At 43.6% G+C, this 20226-nt stretch overlaps 1 protein-coding gene across 1 annotated transcript; it reads left to right on the top strand.

The window, feature by feature from the left end:
* Window positions 1-4078: 4078 nt before the first annotated feature.
* Window positions 4079-19862, top strand: LOC144767680 (putative G-protein coupled receptor 33). The gene is made up of 2 exons (XM_078651073.1): window positions 4079-4118; window positions 14451-19862. The coding sequence occupies exon 2, from the start codon at window positions 14603-14605 to the stop codon at window positions 15671-15673; it is 1071 nt and encodes a 356-aa protein (XP_078507199.1). The 5' UTR covers window positions 4079-4118; window positions 14451-14602; the 3' UTR covers window positions 15674-19862.
* Window positions 19863-20226: the final 364 nt, after the last annotated feature.

Below are 20226 nucleotides of genomic sequence, written 5' to 3'. Positions count from 1 at the left end.
TGTTTATGTGATCCACCCCCCTAACTCTTCCCCCAAAGCCTGCATCCCGCTGTAGTCAGTCTACCTGCTCAAGGCAGCTATACCTATTGGTGTATGAATAATCACCAGGGATAAATGCATCATATCGGATAGGCCTGTGCCTTCTGCCTTGAGAACTAGTTCCCACCCTTATCCATCCTTCATCAATCCCTGGATGCAATTGGGTGTTTGGAGGTGGATAAAAAAAGACAATGGCAATGGTGGAATAGTTGTGTTACCCGAACTACCCAGCCAATTGCAGATGTGAGAGACAATCAGTGGGTTCCTAAAGTTTACCAGGATACAATCACCCTTGATTTTCTTCATGGTGTATCCCACCCATGCAACGCTCCGAACCATCAGCAGATCACTTCTCATGTTGGGGGGAAGGGGCCTATAGATGTTCAACCAACTGATCACTTATTTTTTAGGGAATCAAAAGTTTCTATTGCAGAATTGGTAAGCTCAGGGACACCACTTAGGATTACTACATGGGGTGCTGCCTCTGGGGGTAAATTAACGACAATTTTCCGACTTATACTACTGGAATCATAAGCAGGGCGGTCACCAGTCTCAATAGGGGTCCTTGTCGTCCTAGCTAAATTCTTTGTAACTACAGACTTAGAGCTCTGTGTTAAGGGCAAAGGGACTGGTTGCACAGGGGAAGGTACCAAAATGGGGATTGGTGGATTGGGTGGAAGTGCGGTTACTAGAGTAGGAGGGTTAGGTTTCTTAGCAGTTGGCAGACTAGGTGGGTTAGTTAAAAGGGCAGCCCCCCCATTCTTCGGAGACACTCTTTGAGTGCTACCCACACTTTTCAAGTGATTCTCGATGCCCCCGGTGACCATTTCTATTGCTTGTAACCTAAGATCAATACGGTCAAGCCTGGCCATCAGGGGATCTAACAAGTTCTTCAGAGCATCAGTGAAAGCTTGGATAAGCGGTTCCCCCCCCCAGAGGACCCCTCCTCAAAACTGCCTCTGATGTTAAAGCTGATACAACCTCAGGTATAGTCTGGATCGGATCTCTATGTGGTGATGAGGTAGACCTTAGCTCTTACAAGACAGATTCAATCGTTTGATCAATACTGTCCAAAAGAGCTATGTGAGACGCATCAGCCTTTTCAGGGGTTTTAGCGTTCGCAATTAAACCCAAAGATGATCGTCTGGCGCTTTCAATCCCCTGCGAGATCAGTGTTTCTGAAACAGATAATTCATTATTCACCACTGAGTTGGCTCTGATGATGAAACTGTCCAAAGTACCTGCAACCATGGAAGTTGATGCCGTGGCTTTGCTTCTCATTTCCCTAGAAGTCATTGTCCTTATTCTTTACAGGATTCCCAACCAGGTCAGATGAAGTGCGTAATAATCCTCCCACTGGGCTAGCCACTAACCAAGAGGGTTGGCCCGGTCTGGTCTTAAACGGTCTTTAACGGGCTTAAACGGGCCCGCCCTTGGCCCCGGCTTCGCCCGCGCACGAAACGCAGATGTGGGTGGATCTATGTAGGAGGAGGCGTGGCGGGAAGAGGCTCCAGCTGCGGCGAATGACAAGCCGCTCAGAATGTTGGGCCTTGCAGTCCCACTCCCGTCCTCACACTCCGCAACCCGCTTGCACAAAGTTCACACTGCTCCCAAGGCTGAGGGGATCAAAGGGCAGCTTCCAGTCCTTCCAACGGCTTGCGAGCAGCACTCCATTCCACAAGGGGCTCACTGGATCAGCAAACAGACACTTGGACAACTCCAGCACAATGGGGACATCCAAATAGCCTTGGTGCAAGCCTGCCGACTTGACAGCAATGGAGTACTGCTTAGCCATTAAGTATAAAGGGGTTGCCCTGTATCCATATGAACCTGAGTATATAATTATAAAGTACAGGGTAGTTTTGTCACTGTCAGGAGTACTGTTAGCCAGCAGAGGAGTCTGTCTCGTCAACGGAGGTGTGCCGCTTCCGCGACGGGAAACAGTCTGTTGATGTAGACGGCGGTGCAGCAAGCCCACAGTGGGCGGGATACCATCAGCTTGGCGGAGTACTTCTATACTCCACCGTGGAGGGACAGTGGGTTTCCCACCAATATCTAAATCAGGCCCTTTGTCAAGTTTGTATGTTCCAATATAGACCTACAGGAATATTGTGACCACCACATTGACTCTTCCAGGTAGATATATATCAGAGATGTACAGGTTTGCAACTCTTAATGACACCTATGCTTACTTTGACTGTGCACTCCGGATGTATGACGTTACAACGCATACTTTTACCACGCCTACCATTACCACGCATTTTTTACAACGCAGGATCCATTACAACGCATACCATTACAACGCATGTATTTACAACGCAGGTACCTTTACAACGCATACCATTACAACGTAATTATTGGTAAGTATATAATATTTTTTTTTATGTAATTTAATTAAAATTAATATAATGTAATTTAATTTAATTTAATTAATTTAATTTAATTTAATTTAATTTAATTTAATTAATGTAATTTAATTTAATTTAATCAATTTAATTTAATGTAATTTAAATTTAATTATATTTACTTTTTACCCTGTACCCCTTTACCCAAAACCCCAAAACTGACCCTAAACCCTAAAAATACCCCTTTACCCAAAAACCCAAAACTGACCCTAAACCCTAAAAATACCCCTTTACCCAAAAACCCAAAACTGACCCTGAACCCTAAAAATACCCCTGTACCCCAAAAACCCAAAACTAACCCTGAACCCTAAAAATACCCCTTTACCCAAAAACTGAAAACTGACCCTGAACCCTAAAAATACCCCTTTACCCAAAAACTGAAAACTGACCCTGAACCCTAAAAATACCCCTTTACCCAAAAACTGAAAACTGACCCTGAATCCTAAAAATACCCTTTACCCAAAAACTGAAAACTGACCCTGAACCCTAAAAATACCCCTTTACCCAAAAACTGAAAACTGACCCTGAACCCTAAAAATACCCTTTTACCCAAAAATTGAAAACTGACCCTGAACCCTAAAAATACCCCTTTACCCAAAAACTGAAAACTGACCCTGAACCCTAAAAATACCCCTTTACCCAAAAACTGAAAACTGACCCTGAACCCTAAAAATACCCCTTTACCCAAAAACTGAAAACTGACCCTGAACCCTAAAAATACCCCTTTACCCAAAAACGCAAACTTATAATATTTTTAATAAAATGATATACTTACCAATACTTACGTTGTAATGGTATGCGTTGTAAAGGTACCTGCGTTGTAAATACATGCGTTGTAATGGTATGCGTTGTAATGGATCCTGCGTTGTAAAAAATGCGTGGTAATGGTAGGTCGTTGTAAAAGTTGCGTTGTAAAGGTTGTATACCGTGCACTCCATATTGTCGCAGGTTGATATTTTGATATTGTGAGGACTCCCACCTCAGTCACCCCCCTTGCATGCACTTTTGCCGCTCACCCTGGCACTCACGCGTCCCTTGCTCCACACATTGATTCATTTGTTATTGTAGCCTCTCACTCCACACAGAGATTCAGCAGTTAAAGAAGATTCACTGGATTTTAATGCTGGACCTATTGGCTTTGACAATGCTTAAATTGTGTACTCTAAATAAAAATCCTCCACGTTTGTGGAAATACTTGCAAGAAAGAGGACTTGAAGCCTGCAAGTGAGCAGTGTCTGTCTGTTTACATAAAACACTGCCCCGCCACCATATGTCATAATGTACTCTTCCTCTGTCCTACCAGAAAGGGGTGGATTCTCCGTCCCTGAACCGCCAGCTCTGCCCACCCGTTCCCTTCCCGAGCACCGAAATACATTAATTGTGGGTTGAGATTAGGACAGACTTGCATCAAAACATTGAGACACGACGGCTCGGCCTCCCACTGCCTTGGCGGATGGCTCAATCAGTGGCTACTCTTCCGGCGCGTCACTTCCCTTTTCTGCACGGTGCAGTGAGTGGGGAGGCGTGAAACAGAACCTGTGGTCCTGGCATCCTCGGGCCGTGACGTTCAGACCAGTACAAGGAGCGAAGCCCTGGCGGACCATCCGCACAGGACTTCAGCCAGGCACAGCTGTGTCTCCAAAACTGAAATCAACCCCAGCTCCAGAGCCCAAGGTAAGGTCAACCATCAGACACCGTGAGGCGAGGGAGGCAGGGGCAACAGGCGACAAACCGTGCACATCACCAGGAGCGCAAGTTAGTCTAAAACAGAAGGGACAGTGAGTGGTTCCCGGGCAGTGTCTCTAGAGGGTGGAGTAAGTTATTATTTCCTACTGCTTTTCCAGTACCTCGAGCTGCTGCGCTACAGCTGGGTAATGACACTACTCCAGTCTCACACTTGAAGTGTAGGGAGGGTGAGCAGAGCTGTTTGAAGCGGATGAGCGACACTGGGTTTGGGGTAACACCCAAAGTAGAGTCCTACAGGCTGTCACACTACAGGCCCTCAGCTCAGGACTGGCCCGGGGAGGTCAAGATTCTGGAGTGGAACCACCAGAGGAATTGTGGCACCCCCAAGAACCACTGGTCCGGACTGGGACTGCGAGTTTGGGGTGGGTCCGGCCACGATCCCTCAATCGAGACAGGGGAGCTTCGACCTTTAAAAGAAGAAATTATATAAGCAACATACAAATGTCTCCAGTTCCCTCCTGAGCTCCAGATTCAAAAGGAAATCAATAATATCTCTCGTCAGAAGTACGCTGTGGGCGAAATGAAGGATCTTTAGTGAGAGCAGGTGTGTGAACCACCAGTGGGGTACACGGCAGCGGTGATTAAGAGTGGGCTGGCGCGCTGTCGGCAGTGTCCGGCGCCACGGGGCTGAGAGAGACGCAGACATTTGAAAGTGATCACTGTTCTTGAGTCTGAACAGGTAATTCACCAACAGTGAAGCACGCGATGTGATAGAAATAATAATCCCATTCAAATGGCTGCAGTAGGCTTCACCCCGTCTTCAGGCGGGACAGGGAAAGGTCGTCTCCTCAACGTAAAGTACACATCCACGCACGGTGTAAACACGTTTACACCGATAATGACTATTTATATAGAGCACAGTACAAACTGAAATGTGTGTGGTACCAAATGCTGTCTAACTCAATGGATTATGCGTTATCGCGCTCAGTAAAATGAACCCTTGAGTGAGCCCTACAGGGATACGAAGCTCTTAAGTATTGGGTCACATACGGATGTCTCCAGCTAGCACCCTAACTCAGTGATCATCCTGACCAGGCCTGCAACTCTGGGGCATAAAGTGATACCTGAAACTCTACAGTAAAACGCGAACCCACTGAACTGCCATACGAGGAATAGACCCTCGGATCGGGGGTTCGGTTTAGTGCTGTTCTTATGCTGGACCCGTGCTGTAGGCCCAGTAACAGCCCCTCCATCTCGTAGTTACGCATCTTGGGGAAATTGCGTACCCAGGAGCACGGCTTGAGTCGAGGTACCACGCGGGTGGATGGCGTCCCCCCACTTATTTTACAGGGAGCTCAATAACTGGAACAAATGGAGCCACACATTCACTCTTTGGACTCTCTGGGGCAAGATTGGAGCTCATTCAGAAAGCTGTTCACGCGCTGGCTTCTCTGATGCAATCCCATTGAAGGGGTAAGCGAGGGGGAGGCAATGAGTCTGATGGTGCAAGCCACCTTTCCTGACGTCACTTCCTGTCGTGATGTCAGCGTCCCCCCACTTGTGTTTTTAGGACTTGTGACCTGCCCAGGAGGGTAGGGTTACTAGGTACAAGATGTAGGTACCTGAGGGTCCCCTTAGACATGACGAGCTACCAGGGGAATTCTTAGGTCTGGTGCCAAATACCCCGGATAATCTCAACTGTTGCATGGCTAATCACTTATAAGGTCCCAAAGGCGAGACCTATTGGCTATGCCAATGCTTGTTTCCATTCTGTGCCCATCCGGGTTTATAGTTCGGAAAATCTGGTAACCCCAACTCCTATGCACACTGGGCAGTCAATGCTTTTTCCTCATTCTTAGCCCGGCTTAGGAATTTTTCATGCTCGTTCTTACAGCAGGTATTTCGGCATTCTTCTAAAATACTCTGCCCATTGCTATTCAACGAGATCTGTAGTTTTCCCCCTGTTGAGCTAATAACATTCTCTAACATTTCATATGAGCAAGAATTACAGCAATATGTTGAAGATGCTGGTTTGTCAGATATGGTATTGAAAAGTAGATTATAAAACATGATGCCTACTGACTTTAACATCTGAATTAATGGTGGTGATTAACTGGCATATCCATCAACTGGCATACCCTAACTTAAGACGACGAGTTAAATTAGTCACCAGCACATTCAGGGCCAACAAAATACTGATTTCAGGTATAGAATTTGCCTTGTTTCCTTCTTCTTCATTCCTTGTACGGAAAAGCTAACGATGATCGTTGTTAATGCATGGGGCCTGTCAACCTCTACATCTTCAAATCAATATGTTCTAATTCAAGAAGACAGACCTCTCTATGGTTACAAAGTCGGCTCGGAGAGGAGGGCGGGGGGCGGGGGGCGGGGTTGAGGGGTTTGCAGTATGTATTTTTATTTTTTAAGAAATGGTCGTGTCTGTTATGCTATTGCGCAAAGTTCCTTGGTTTTATTTCACATGCTATGGATGGTCTGAAATGGCTACAAGCTACTCCTAGCCTGAAACAAAAAATAAACCATGATGTCAAAGTTGCGGTATGCCGCTCTATGATTCAAAATAAAACCCTTGATCAGAAGGCCCTCACAATAGCTTGCAAAATCCACCCACCCCTTTCTTCCAGAAGAAACATCTGCAGATGGGAAATACATTTCTGGCATTCCTCTCTTCACAAAACATCTACATTATCTTACTAAACATTTCCAGCAAATTATTTATTTGTTGATAACGCGTCGCTAACATCCTAAACCAGACTAGTTGGTGCGTGTTGTGCAGTCCGGCCTTTGTTACTCTCAGACTATGTTTAATAATAACACTGCTGGGCCGTGAGACAATTAAATTGCATCACAACGTCTAGTTTATCATTTAGCTCGATTAAACAAAAATTGTAATCTTTTTGCGATCTGTCAAGCAATACGCCTCATCTGTCACTGGGCGAAGCACTCGCCGTCTCAGCCTAGAGGCCTACTCTACTGTAGGCTCAGAAAACACTGGAGTCACTTTGCAGCTATCACTCAAGTGCCTGCTATTTCCGTGTTTATTATGATTATCTCAACTAGTTAACACGTTGTAATGGTGGGAAAATCTGTCCGGAGTTCATTCTCTGCCAGGCAGTGCTTAATTTGTAAAATATGAAGTGCAGGTGCTCAAATGTTTGTCGGAGGCCACGCCCAATTTTCTCTGGCTCCACCCACTTTCCACGGGCTCCACCCACTTACTATATTATCTCCACCCACATCGGCAACTGGCACGCACACGCATTCCCTCAGTACCATCCTTTAACACTGCCCTTCAAGTCTCCATAACATAACCACTGTCTCTGACATTCATTTATTTTTATAGCGCCTCTCACACCAGTGTAAGATGTGTCAGGGCACTTTGCTCATACACACATTGCACAGATACAATCCTATGGGCCAATGTATCACAGTTCCGTTTTGCGAATTCTAAATAGCGATTTTTAAGGAATTGCTATTTAGAATTCGCAAAACGGTATGTATGTAAAAAATCGCATTTTTATAGCGATTCCTTAACATTCCTAATTTGCGATTAGCAAATTGCTAATCGCAAATTACCCATTCATTTCTATGGGCCAGGAGGCCCATAGGAATGAAGGGGAAATTTGCGATTAGCAATTTGCTAATCACAAATTAGGAATATCTTGAAGGGTGCAGGGGTGTCTCAAGAACACCCTGCTGCACCCCTGAAAATGACATGTGGGGGAATATGGCGCACATACATGCCCTAAGGGCATGTATGAGCATCATATGGCACCTTTGTATTTTTTGAAAATAGCTTTTATTAAAGAATTCGCAACTTACCACCAACTAGAAGTTGGTGGTAATTTGCGAATCCTTATGGCCATTTTTAAAATATTTTTTCTTTGATACATTGCATTTAAGGAATCGCAAAATTTGCGATTCCTTAAGTGCAATCGCAAAATAAGGAGTAGCAAATTTTGCGATTCCTTATTTTGTAGCAAAAATGTTACATATATACATACCATTTAGCAAATTAGCATTCGCAAAGGCCGAAATTCGGCGAATTTCGGCCTTTGCGAATGCTAATTAGCTTGATACATATGGCTCATAGTGTGTAAATCAGCATATAGGGAATGTTACATCAGTTCAGACTACAAGGTATAGGAGTCAGATGTAATCTATGGCTGCATTGTAGACCATATAGTTTAAGAGTTTCAAGTCTGGAAAAGCGGAAATTCAGAATTTAAAACATAACAGCATTGTTAGGGGTTCTCTCCAGTAAGAACTGATTTCTACCCAAAATGATCCCTTTTTGCAAGATTAGGTTAATGAAAGATTGGGCAAAAAAAATATAGCTGTCTAATATATAAGTTGCAGTTTGCATGCAGCTCTTTGATGACGGCCTAGTTAATACCTTGCTGTTCTATGTCAGGATTTTAACTTACAAACAGCAAGTAACAAAAGGATCTCTCTGACAGAAGTAGTAATACGTGTCACTGACTTACTATACATGATTACATGCACTTTTTGAAGAGCATGGTAAACATTATTTGCAGCAGGTATAGTAACCATATGGCATCTGTACTACCTTACAAGCAGTCACAACTTCCCCTAGACAAAACTCCTGTCTTTCTCTAGGAAGACGATTAATCACCAGTTATCTTGACATTTTAATGTATGCCTGAATATTACTGGAGGACAGGAAGGAACTCGGCAGCAGGTGCTTTTAAAACAAGAATATACTGGCTGTGCTGGGGGTTAACCCTCTGCTTACCTTTGTGACTGGGCCCAGTGACCCGGCCCAGTCACAAGTCCAAGCCTCACCAAGGTCACCGAGTTAGAATGCATGCAGTATAATGGTGACATGACTGGAGCCTGCCGAGTTCTGACACCTTCATATGCCCTTCACTGTCCTTTCAGTCTGCACAGCACCCCACCACCCATGGGCGGCATGATCATGGTGGCACTGGCATCACATGGCGACTACGGCCGCCCGGTATACTTACAGTAACAACAGTGAATTCAGTGTGTGTGTGTGTGTGTGTTTCAATTAAAAATTAAGTTACCGGACACTGGGACATGCACACACACTGACTGCAGTAGTATTGCACTGCACTGCACAGCACAGTCAGACTTACTTTCACTTACATTTCACTTAGTGAATCCGTCCTAAACAGACGCTGCTGAACGGTTTTTCAATCTGACTTGAATCGAATGGCCAGTATGATCATAAGTGACTCGGTGGTGAGAGGTGAGGGCGAGAGGCCACTCGTGTGGCCGGGTAAGACTATGCTCATTCCTAGGTGTCGGTTGCCAAAGGCAATCACTAGCTGCGAATGCGCGCGCATTGCTTGCAATGCAGTCTGAAAAAATGCGCACGCTGCTTGCCGCGCACAACCCCCTCCCCCGTGTCCTAGGGGTCCGAAAGCTGCAATCCCCATGGCGGCCATGGCCACAGGCCATCCCCCTGATGACATCAGAGGCCAGTGAAAGCAAGTCCACCAAACTCTGCTGAGTTGGAGCACCCGTGCCCAGGGGTTGCAACTCAAGGATGGGCCTCGCCCTCTTCGCGTGCGAGGTTGTCCACAACAAGCAGGTGGCGTAGTTAAATTGGCATCATAGATAACAACCACTCAGCCTTAGGTCTTGAGCTTCGGTCACCGTCGGTCACCCACAGACTTGTAAAACCAAATCTGAATCCAGCCGCAACATGAAAGTAAAGGGCCCGCGGCCACCGGGCCACGCTACGCCATCATCAATCATCAACATATATAATCGAATAATCATAATCACCACATGGCCACGCCATAATCAATCAACATATAATTATTAGTCGAATCGAATAATAAATGAATCAGTCAGACTCTCACTTACTTGGCTCGGGACTACTCTACTCTGTAAGACAGGCTGCTGCGCAGCTTAATTAACTGATCAGGCCCTGCCTCGCCCACACTGGTGCGTGCTCCTTAGGCTGTGCTGCGCACCTTTATTTATTAACTGCTGATGATTAGGCCTACCACCAGGCCGTGCCTCACCTGGTGCTGTGCTGCCTGTCTGTTGTATTAAATAGGTAACCAACGTTACGTCGTCCAGATCGCGCTCGCCTCTCACTAGACAGCGTGAGAGTGGGCGCTTGTAGAACCAAGTCCACGATGACGCGGTGAGGTGCGACCGTGCGGGTATGCTGGGGCGTGTGGTGGCAAAGCAGCAAATGCGCGGGCATTTTAATCTAAAATAAATATCTGCGCATGCTGCTGCTGCCACGCACAGCCCCAACCCCCGCAGAAGACCGTCATCACTAAAGCCCTGCCCAACTCAGTGTCCCGCCCACTGGGCCGGCAACAGTGAGCCACAGCCGCTGCATTGATTTAACACATCAAGAAGTCAGAAGACATTCAGATCAATCGTTATTACTGACTGAAATACAGAGTAAGTGAGAAGATGTTGAACTGGTGACTGAGTCGTGCAGCAAACAGTACTAAGGAACGTAATAATACAGTAACAGCAGCGCAACACCTATGGTGTAGAGCAGCGTTCTGTGGCACGTAATTACTATAATTCCTATAAAAATCAATTATGTGCACTAAATGGTTGTAGACCCGGCCCTGATAATAAAGTGCCGGCAAGCACCCGCACAAATTAAGCACTGCCAGGAGCTGGCAAATGCAGAAGAATAGACGTTGTCTTGTGCAAATATGGTGCTGCATGGATTTCCCATTGTCTGCTGACTTGGCCGCCAGAGAAAGCGGGCAAGAGAAAGAAAGACACGTTTGATAGAGTTGTGAAGAAAGCTTGAATGGCCATTGTTTGTCGGGCATTGTCTTGCGCTGACCTCAATTTGGTACTGTAGAGACCCCCGAAGCACTGTCTAAAGTCACAATGCCGCCATTCTCCTCAGTTCGGCGAAAGGGATTAGTTAAAAGGGCGATGTTCCGTGCAGAGAGTTCCAAGTATTCATTGAAACAAAAGGCCCTGAAATGTTTTTGAAGTTATATTTAATTTAGTTGAACTAATTTAATAAAGGCCCCGGAAAAAACAAGCATTGGCTGCACGGACGTAAAAGTAACGCACCGCGGCCGCAAAATGAAATAAACATTTTTCAAAAACCGACTACTAAATTTCTTTCAAGATCAGCGCACGCGAGCTGACTCTAGCGAGACCTAAAAAAGAAGTGGGGGACTAACCTAGTTAATCAGTATGCAAGTGGCATCGCAGCACGTGGCATCCCTGTCTGTGACATCATGACGCGTGACATCACAGGAATTGGCATCCCAAGAAGTTACATCAGCTCTTAAGCCCTCACATATATGTTTAGAAGGTGTATCATGAGTACATTTGAGCACATTTTGAGTATACTTGCAAACCCTCCTTTTGTACGCTACATATAAAACAATGTTACCTTTTGTCAGTGTTAAGCTTTCTATAGCCCTAGTGCTTTAAAAGAAATACTGATATTTACATTATTATAATGCCTCCTCAAGGGTGAAAGGCGTATATAAATGCCATTTATTTTGTGCAAATACTGGGAAGGATCAACTCATCTGACATATTACAGTGCATGCAAATCTCCTAAACAGAGCCTGAACTAAGTGAAAAGCTGCCTCTCCTAAGGTTGTGTGAAGTGCTAACAAGGTGCAAGCCTTTGTTTCCCTTCCGCTGCATTTGCAACAGGTGTGAGGCTCCTGACTTCTGCCAGCCAGGAAACTCCGACAAAAGGAGGCTTGATGACCCTGAGACTCGGCCCTTGTTATGGCCGAGTATCCCATCAGGAGTCAGAAATAAGAGAACCCTGTCCCCGCCTGCACGTTGTTGTGATCAAAAGCAGACAACAACGTGCAAGCTCTGCTGAATGTGTCCCGGTGTTTGGAAATGATACCGGGACAAAGTCAGCATCATAGTGGGGCCCAACTTCTTGGCAGGGTGGACGGCATCCACCCTGCGAAAGAAGTGGGGGGACCCTGTCCACACGCGTGGAACCCCGACTTGTGCCCTGACTGCAACTCAGGATTACTGGAGACCTCATATCGAAACCAGGGTGGTAAGTGGTGATGAGCCAGGATGAGCAGAAACCAGACGTCAGACTGGGGCAACTGAGGCTCTTTTGGCACTCACTAGTGGACCCAGCTACCATTGCCTCACTTCAAGGACAATCAGCAATTGCAATTGTCTAAAGTGATTCATGGCTGGGTGCAGACATTGAAGGTCCAAGGACACCCATCTGAGCAGCACCAGACCTCCCTCCAGACTCAGCAGTCCATCAGGAGGAAGCAAACATACGCCGCCCATGTCAGTTCATAAGTAATCCAAGAGATATGGAAGGGGATTACTTCACTAGTAATCCAAGAGATATGAAAGGGGATTACTTTCCGAAGCTCTATGTGAATGTAAGGTGTGAGCTTCTTTGTAACTCCAAATGTCTGTAATCTCTGTGCATCTATATATGTAATCACGCTAATGATGACATTTATATAGCGAACAATCTAAATGAAATTTGATTTAGCACTTTACAATAGGAGTTTATTACTACCTAAGGTACTGGTACCCAGTTTAACAATTTTCAGAGGAACGTAAATTAGATTGAAAACCTGAAATTATTCAAGCACGTTCCCTAGTATTAAAGCAGGTGCATTAATCCTAACCTATGTTTACCAGGATTGGGAACTTGCAGGTTATACGTTTTTCCCCCTACCAAATGCATTAACCTAAACATGTTAGTAAAAACAACCTTGTGACCAAAAGTGTACATGTATCTGCTCCTTTGGGGTCAAAGTAACCATCTCAGCTATGTTATGACCATTAAGCTTGTGAACAGCAGGTAGCATAATGATCTCTGCTGCAGGTGCATTAACCTCCTAGGCTCTTTTAAAATGTGATCTGTTTGTGATCAGAAGCCAGAATAGCCTGCACTACTTCTCCTTGTTATCAATTTCTTTGAGGGAAGAGATTGGGAAAAGAATGCTTATGTACTGACAAACCATAGACAGCGGTGACTTACTCCCTTCAAGAGGTGTTTAAATCCAGCCCCTTTCTGCTAAAGCCACCGCCCTATTTCTGGGGTTTGCAGTTATTTTATTTTCTGTTCCCAGCACTGATCATGTCTGAGAAGCGTGCTTTAAGCATCATTGCTACTTCTCAATGTGGATGGGCCTTTATTTCAGATTTTGTATCATAAAGAAGGCAGTAACCCTAGTGGTGACTAGAGATCTGGCTGAACCCTGCAGGCCCCTTTAAATCTGCAGTGAGACACACTATAAGACAGACCAGAGAGCAACAAGAAATATCTCATCAAACACTCAGCATCACTATGTTTACACAAGAGTGCAAAAGAGACCTCTCCCATCTGATGCAGCTGAAGGAACAATGGGTTTCTCCTTGCAGCTCTACCTGCTGTGGAAGGAGACGCTTTGGGGCAGAGACTCTATGGTGGAAAACCCCCCAGTGTCCGCCTCTGTGGGTGGAAATTCAGCCGCAAATGTGTGCACTGGAAATAGACCCCCCTAAGTAGGGATCCCTTGTGAATGCTCTCGAATCAAGTCTTCCTAATGTGCTGGGAGATATCTCCAATCATGTAAGTGAAGGTATAGTTATCTGTAAGTGGTTGTCCTTCACCCTTTACGTCACATTCTTCCACTGAGGCAACACCTCCAGCCACATTGGTGGATCAGCCTCCCCAGATGAGGTGCCTGCTCAGCATCATGTCATTCCAGATACTCTTACATTGGCAAACCTCATGGTGGAGCTGCAGAAGTTTCTCCTAGCAGGACACCTGTCATCCACCTAGCCCCGAATATGACTGGTCATCCGCCTGGCCCTGGCAGATATGGTGGTGGAAGCATGGAAGATGGTCCACCGATTCCACTGCAAAATGTATGTTTCCGTTCTCTAAATCAGGTTGACAGTTTGTTTGTAATTGTTATAGTAAGACTTTTCATAGTTTGTGTATTCAGTTACTTTTTAATCATATGTTGAATATTTAGCATTTTCCAAAATAGAATGTTGCGAACCCAACTGACATTGTGATCCAAATTTCACCAGATATATCAGTTTGGAGGTCAGAGCGTTTAGTGATTATTCTTTGCCTGTGAGTCTAAAAATATGCACTATATTTAAGGTGTGAGATACCTAAGTGCTACTGAGTTATGAATTGTCTCATTTGTACATGCTTTTTCACTTTGGGGCTAACATTTAAATAAGGCTTAAACCACGTACAATACAATGAAAAGACTATTGACAAAACGGTTTAATTTTCCAGCTTTAGAAAGAATCTATATGGAAGTTGTTTGGTTTCACTGCAGTCTCTTGCACTTTTCTTCCCAACAGAATTATGGATGACAGAATGATGACAATTTTCCTCTCTGTCCGAAGTCTCCCCTTATAGTGATGTTACGGGTTTTGAAGAATCCACCGCGACCACTCTCCTGGAATCTGAGACCTTGACACCTGGTGAGAGCATTGCATCAAAAGTCTCCTCCATGGCAACTGTGGCAACTGAAACATCGCCGGACAGCAATGTACCCTCCACTTCTGAATGCCTATCTGTCCTCTCCATTCTGTTAGCCGTGTTCCTTTTTATCACATTCACCATTGGGATTCTGGGAAACAGCTTATATATGTGGATTTTGGGTTGGAAGATGAAGCCGACGGTAAACACCACTTGGTTCCAGCACCTCATCTTCGCTCACCTGCTTTTCACCTTGGTCATTCCATTTCATGCTATCTTTTTGCTGATGGATTGCCAATGGATCTTTGGAACAACTCTCTGCAAGCTAGTCAACTTTGTGGTATCTTTCAGCATGTTTGCATCTGTGTTGCTGCTCACAGTCATCAGTGTTGACCGGTGTCTGTTGGTGGTGGTCCCACTGTGGACCATATCTCACAGGACAACCAAAAGAGCTTCGTTAGTTTGCTTTTCTGTTTGGATACTGGCCTTAGCAATAAATTTACCCTACTTGGTATTCCGAAAAACCTTTGTCGCTGCCGACAATAAAATAACCTGCTTCAATGATTATGCCCTTTCTGATGATTGGATTACTCCTGAGATACAAGACCTAAGGAGAAGAGTCCATTTGTCATTGTTCATCCTTTGGCTTGTGGTGGGTTTTCTTTTACCGTTCTCAATAATGATAGCATGCTATTTGAAATTAGCTGTGAAGCTCAAGGCTGGGTACCACCACAAGACCAACAAACCATTCAAGGTGATTGCTACTGCTGTTACCTCTTTCTTTGTGTGCTGGTTGCCTTACCATATCTATAGTGGCTTGATCATCTACCAAGAGTCTGTCAGCCAGTTACTTGTCCATCTGGTTATGTTCTTCACCATAGTGCTGTGCTGCATCAATGCTGGCTGTACCCCAATCATGTACCTGTTCATTGGAGAGACATTTAGAGATCTGTTCAAGGCATCCATCTATTCCTTGTTCAGCAAAGCGTTTGCTGAAGAAACACTTAATAATGACTTAGAAAATGAGAGGAAGCCCCATGAGTTCTCAACCTCCGGCCAAAGCCAAGTGGCCAATCTATTGCAGTTAGAGTCTTCAGTATGAATGGCCTTTTCTTCTGATCACATATGATTGACACGTCTTGTAATACTAAACAATAAGATGTAGCATGATCTTTAAAAACCTCAACTTCTTCACCGAAGAATATGTTGTACTGGTGGTTTATCAGGTTACTGGTGTTGGGAAAATATTCTAGCTCACATAAGCCAGCAGTTGATGAAAATAAAAATAAGATAATGATAATAGGATCCTGAGGTCTAACAGCTCCCCAAAAAGAGTTGTAGAAGAGCTGCCTTTAAACCGTTAAAATTTTATACATTTTTAGGAGAAACAGCGACTAATAATCACAATTATGGAAGTCTTAACTTGGTCTATGAGGTTCCACAGCAATGGAGACTTTCAGACTGGAACTGGATTTAACTACAGTGATGTATCATGTCTTCATCAAACAGGTTCGCTATTTCTAATTTCTCTCTAAAGCCACTTCATTTAATTTGAAAAGTGCTTTTGGAGTGCCTATTTAATGAAGTAAAGGAAAAATATATGAGGGGTTAAAGCTGTGTGTGAGTGGCAAAGGTGTCGTATTCCTATCTATGATGAGGCAGGACTGGACAGGGAAATTCCTTGGGGGGCTGGAACCCTTGAAGTGCCGTTTCCGAAGGCCTGTGGCTACCTCTGTGATTCTGTCACTTTCTCCTTTTTCCGGAGGTTAATTACAGCATGCACAATGGAGGTGTAGGGAACAAGAGACAGAGGGAGATCAGCAGGGGAAAGAGAGGCAGATGAGAGAAGGAGAGTGTTGGAAAAGGCCCTCTTCTACATAGTGTACTCCCAGATATTTGTCTTGACCGTTTTATTGGCTGTAGCAACTCAGTTAGAACCTGCTAACTAGTTGTAAAGTATCTATGCTCCTCTTTCAACATGATAAAATTTGCACACCTTCATTTGGCATACCTAATTTACCTTTAAATCCCGAGAATACAGTACAAAGTGTACCCGGGGCCTGTAGGTTAAATGTCATTAGTGAGCTGAAGCACCAATTGTGCCACTCTCTGCAGTGACAATGCAAACATGTTTGTTTGACCTGTCAAAATAGCCCCATTTGCAGGCCCACGCCTGCCATTTAAAAAGGAATTAGTCACCCCTACTGACAATAAAGTAAGATGCATGGTATTTAAAAGTTTAATGTTAAACATGTCCCTACAGTGAAAAGTCCCTAAAAGGTATTTTAACTGTAGTAGTTTTGGCTGCTTCATTGGAAAGCACTGAGATACACTATTACATGTAGTAATGTTTTCTCAGCTCGAAAGCAGCTACAAATATACTTTTCTTGTCTATTTTTAATACTGATTACAAGCCCAATACACTAATGAAGTCAGACTTGTAATAAATATTTTGTAAAAGGTACTTTTTGAAAGTTATGTTTTCCATGCCAAAAAGCCTCTGAAAGTCCCATTTACATGAGCCCCATTTACATTCATTTTGGACAATCTGAGATTTAATTTGTCTGAATATAAGGTAAGCAGCCGGCCAGAAAGTGATCACAACCCCCAGGTTGTAAAATTTAATTTTTTGGTAGAAAGTCTTCTAAAATCTAAGGTACTTCACAACACGGCATGTTCTGCATATAACCTGAGGAAGCTGGTTTGGAATTTAGCCAAAAAGGAGGGTATTATGCAAACGGCTGAGGCATTGATTAAGGAAAGTGATCAGGGCTCTCAGGGCGACATTAATATGATTATTAAATGGAACTTTATCACAGAGTCTATCGTGGGGAAATTTTCTACTGATAAAACCAGGAAAATTAATATCAATTTGAATATACATAAAATATGGTTTCCCCCCAAATTATTAAGGTTAAAGAAAGTACTCAATAGAGCTGTTTGTGAGGCATACGCCCGTCGATTTTGTCAGACCTACACAGTGTATATAGAAAACCTGAAGGAACTTAAGAAGACCTACAAACAAGAAATATGGAACGCAAAACTTAAATATCAAACGGGGATTTGGAATAGTTTATTATCCGCCTCTAAGCAAAATAACGCAAAACAATTTTGGGGGGGTTATTAATAACCTCGAAAGGGGTGGCTGTAGGGTATTTTCTGTGAATATACCCGAACCCAGTTGGGTAAAGTTTATAACTAATTTGTATGGTATATCGGTTTGGGTGGGAAAACACTCAGATAGGTTGGCTTCAGGTGAGGTAAATAATACATCATTAACTTATGCGGGGAATGAAGAGTGTCTCGATTTGAACTCTAATGATCATGTTATTGATTCTAGTTCTGATCCAAATTTTGAGTTAAAAATTCCAAGCTGTACTCAAGTATTGACCCTGTTATGTGGGCTGCGAGCTAATGGTGCCCCGGGACCTGATGGGTTACCGAATGCCCTGTTTCGTGTTAATAGTAATCTGTGGACAGGCTTTTTGCATAATCTATTTAGGGATGTTGTGACATTAGGGGTTGTTCCAGAGTCGTGGCAATGTAGCAGAGTGCATCCAATTTATAAAAGCGGCATCGTTTCAAACCCCGCTAATTATCGACTAATTTCATTGAGTGATGTCGATGCAAAGGTGTTTGCTTCTTGTCTCTTAATGGAACTCGAAGACTAGGCTACGAATGGGTTTCAGAAAGGTCAGTCCACTATCACTAATTTGTTGGCTCTAACTTTGCTTGCGGAAAAGGCTGTCTTGAAAAAGCAAAATGTATATATTGCTTATTTTGCCCTTAAGGCAGCCTTCGACTCCGTGCCTTGAAACTTATTATGGAAAAAATGGTCAGATCTGGGAATTCCAATGAAATTGTTGAAGGCTATTATGCTTCTGTATACTAACACTTGGGTTCAAGTTAATATTGGGGAGGGTAACTGCTTAACAAGGAGGATTAGAACATATAATGGCCTAAAGCAGGGCTGTGTTCTTGCCCCCTGCGTATTTAATTTATTTTTTATCAGACCTTTCGCAGCACTTGAATGTTGTTAATGGGCATGTTCCTAGGATTGGGGGAGCGCCAATTAGCTACCTCCAGTATGCTGATGATTCGATTCTGGTGAGCCATACCCCCATCGGCCTTCAAAGATTTATTACTACCTTTGATGATTAAATAGAGCAGAATGGCCTTGAACTGAACGTCAAAAAAATTAAAGTGATGAAACCTAGCCTCATTTATGGTTCTCTGATTACTAGAGGAAAAGATGCGAAGGTCTGTATTATCAACATCAGCCCCTGCATCTTTGGGGTATATCTGTTGGCAAGAAACGTATAAATCTGCCTACACTGAAAAATGGAGAGCTTATAGTTTAGCATCTTTACGAGATATCGGTCTCCAAGTTGAGCTGTCAGCTCTGAAAATTCCCAACTATAAACTCATTTTACAGAAGCATATCAAAGCTGAATCGTTTAAATTGGATAAGATTGCTTTAGCTGAGAAAAACTATGCATGGTACGTGATCAATTCATATCAATCCCCACGTGTTCAGCCACATTTAAATGTTTTTTTTCTGTAAAGTTTAAAAAAATGTTGCTAAGGCTACTTATGGGTATAAACCCAACAAAGGAGGGCACCCGTTCTTTGATCAAACAATGGCCGGACTCTAATTGTAGATTCTGCTGATGGCCACAGGAAACTCTTGTACATATAATATGTGTATGCCCGAAGTTGATTAATCTTAGACGTTATTTTTTTAGACCTTATTTTCTGATGAGTGGTGTGAGATCTGCACGTCAGGCATTAATCATGTCATTATCCGGTGAATCGGTTTCACTACTATGTCAAATGATAACATTTTTAATGGCAGTTGAAAAAGGTTTAATATAGGGCAGATTCCCTCTAATTCTATGTCCTTGTAGCAATTAATTTTAACGGTTTATAAATTTTATTAAGTAATTATTTTTGCTACAATGGTATTAATTTGAAATGTAATAACATCCCTGTTACCATCGCAGCAAACTGATGCACTTTTTGCACATTATCACTTTTGAAAGGATGGGAAATGAATGCTTATTGGTTGATAATATTCATTTGTGATATTTATGGAAATAGTATGCAAAGCACACCGTCACCTTAAACTGTATTAAGTAATAAAAGATGTAAGGTGGCCAGATTTGGGATTATTAATAAGGTTTTAAAATGTATTTATGGGATTGTTTTTTGTATTATGTGAAGAGAAGATCTCTTGTTTTAAATGTACATGTATTTTATTTTGGTGAATTAAGATGCTGTAATAGCAATGATTTTAATTACTCAAGCAATAAAGACTATATACATATATATAAACAACTGTCAAACAGCAGCTCAACAGCTCCCTTGATGAACTGTGATCATACTCCTAGAGCTGATATAAAGGCATTGGGCATGGTAATTGTCCATCTGGAGGACCATCAGGTTGTAATCAGGAACTTACTTATCTTCAAAGAGACCTACTAATGAACAGGCAAATATTATTGTACACCTGGGCAAGGCCTTCATTGTTTCACCAGACAAGCAGGCCCCAATCACAGTGGTAGAGGACTTGCCCCCAGAACTGGCTTAGAGTGACCATAGAGGAGGGGTTGGTCATTTCCCTGGCCTCTAATCTTGAATGGGCACAAAGGCTCT

This window comes from Lissotriton helveticus, chromosome 7 (genome assembly GCF_964261635.1).
Source record: "Lissotriton helveticus chromosome 7, aLisHel1.1, whole genome shotgun sequence".
NCBI lineage: Eukaryota > Metazoa > Chordata > Amphibia > Caudata > Salamandridae > Lissotriton > Lissotriton helveticus.
Note: the sequence above shows the minus strand (reverse complement) of the source record. Positions and strands in the feature narration are given on the sequence as shown.

Bases quoted from the DNA above. Each gene is read 5' to 3' on its own strand.
- LOC144767680 (XM_078651073.1), top strand. From the start codon at position 14,603: ATGGCAACTGTGGCAACTGAAACATCGCCGGACAGCAATGTACCCTCC.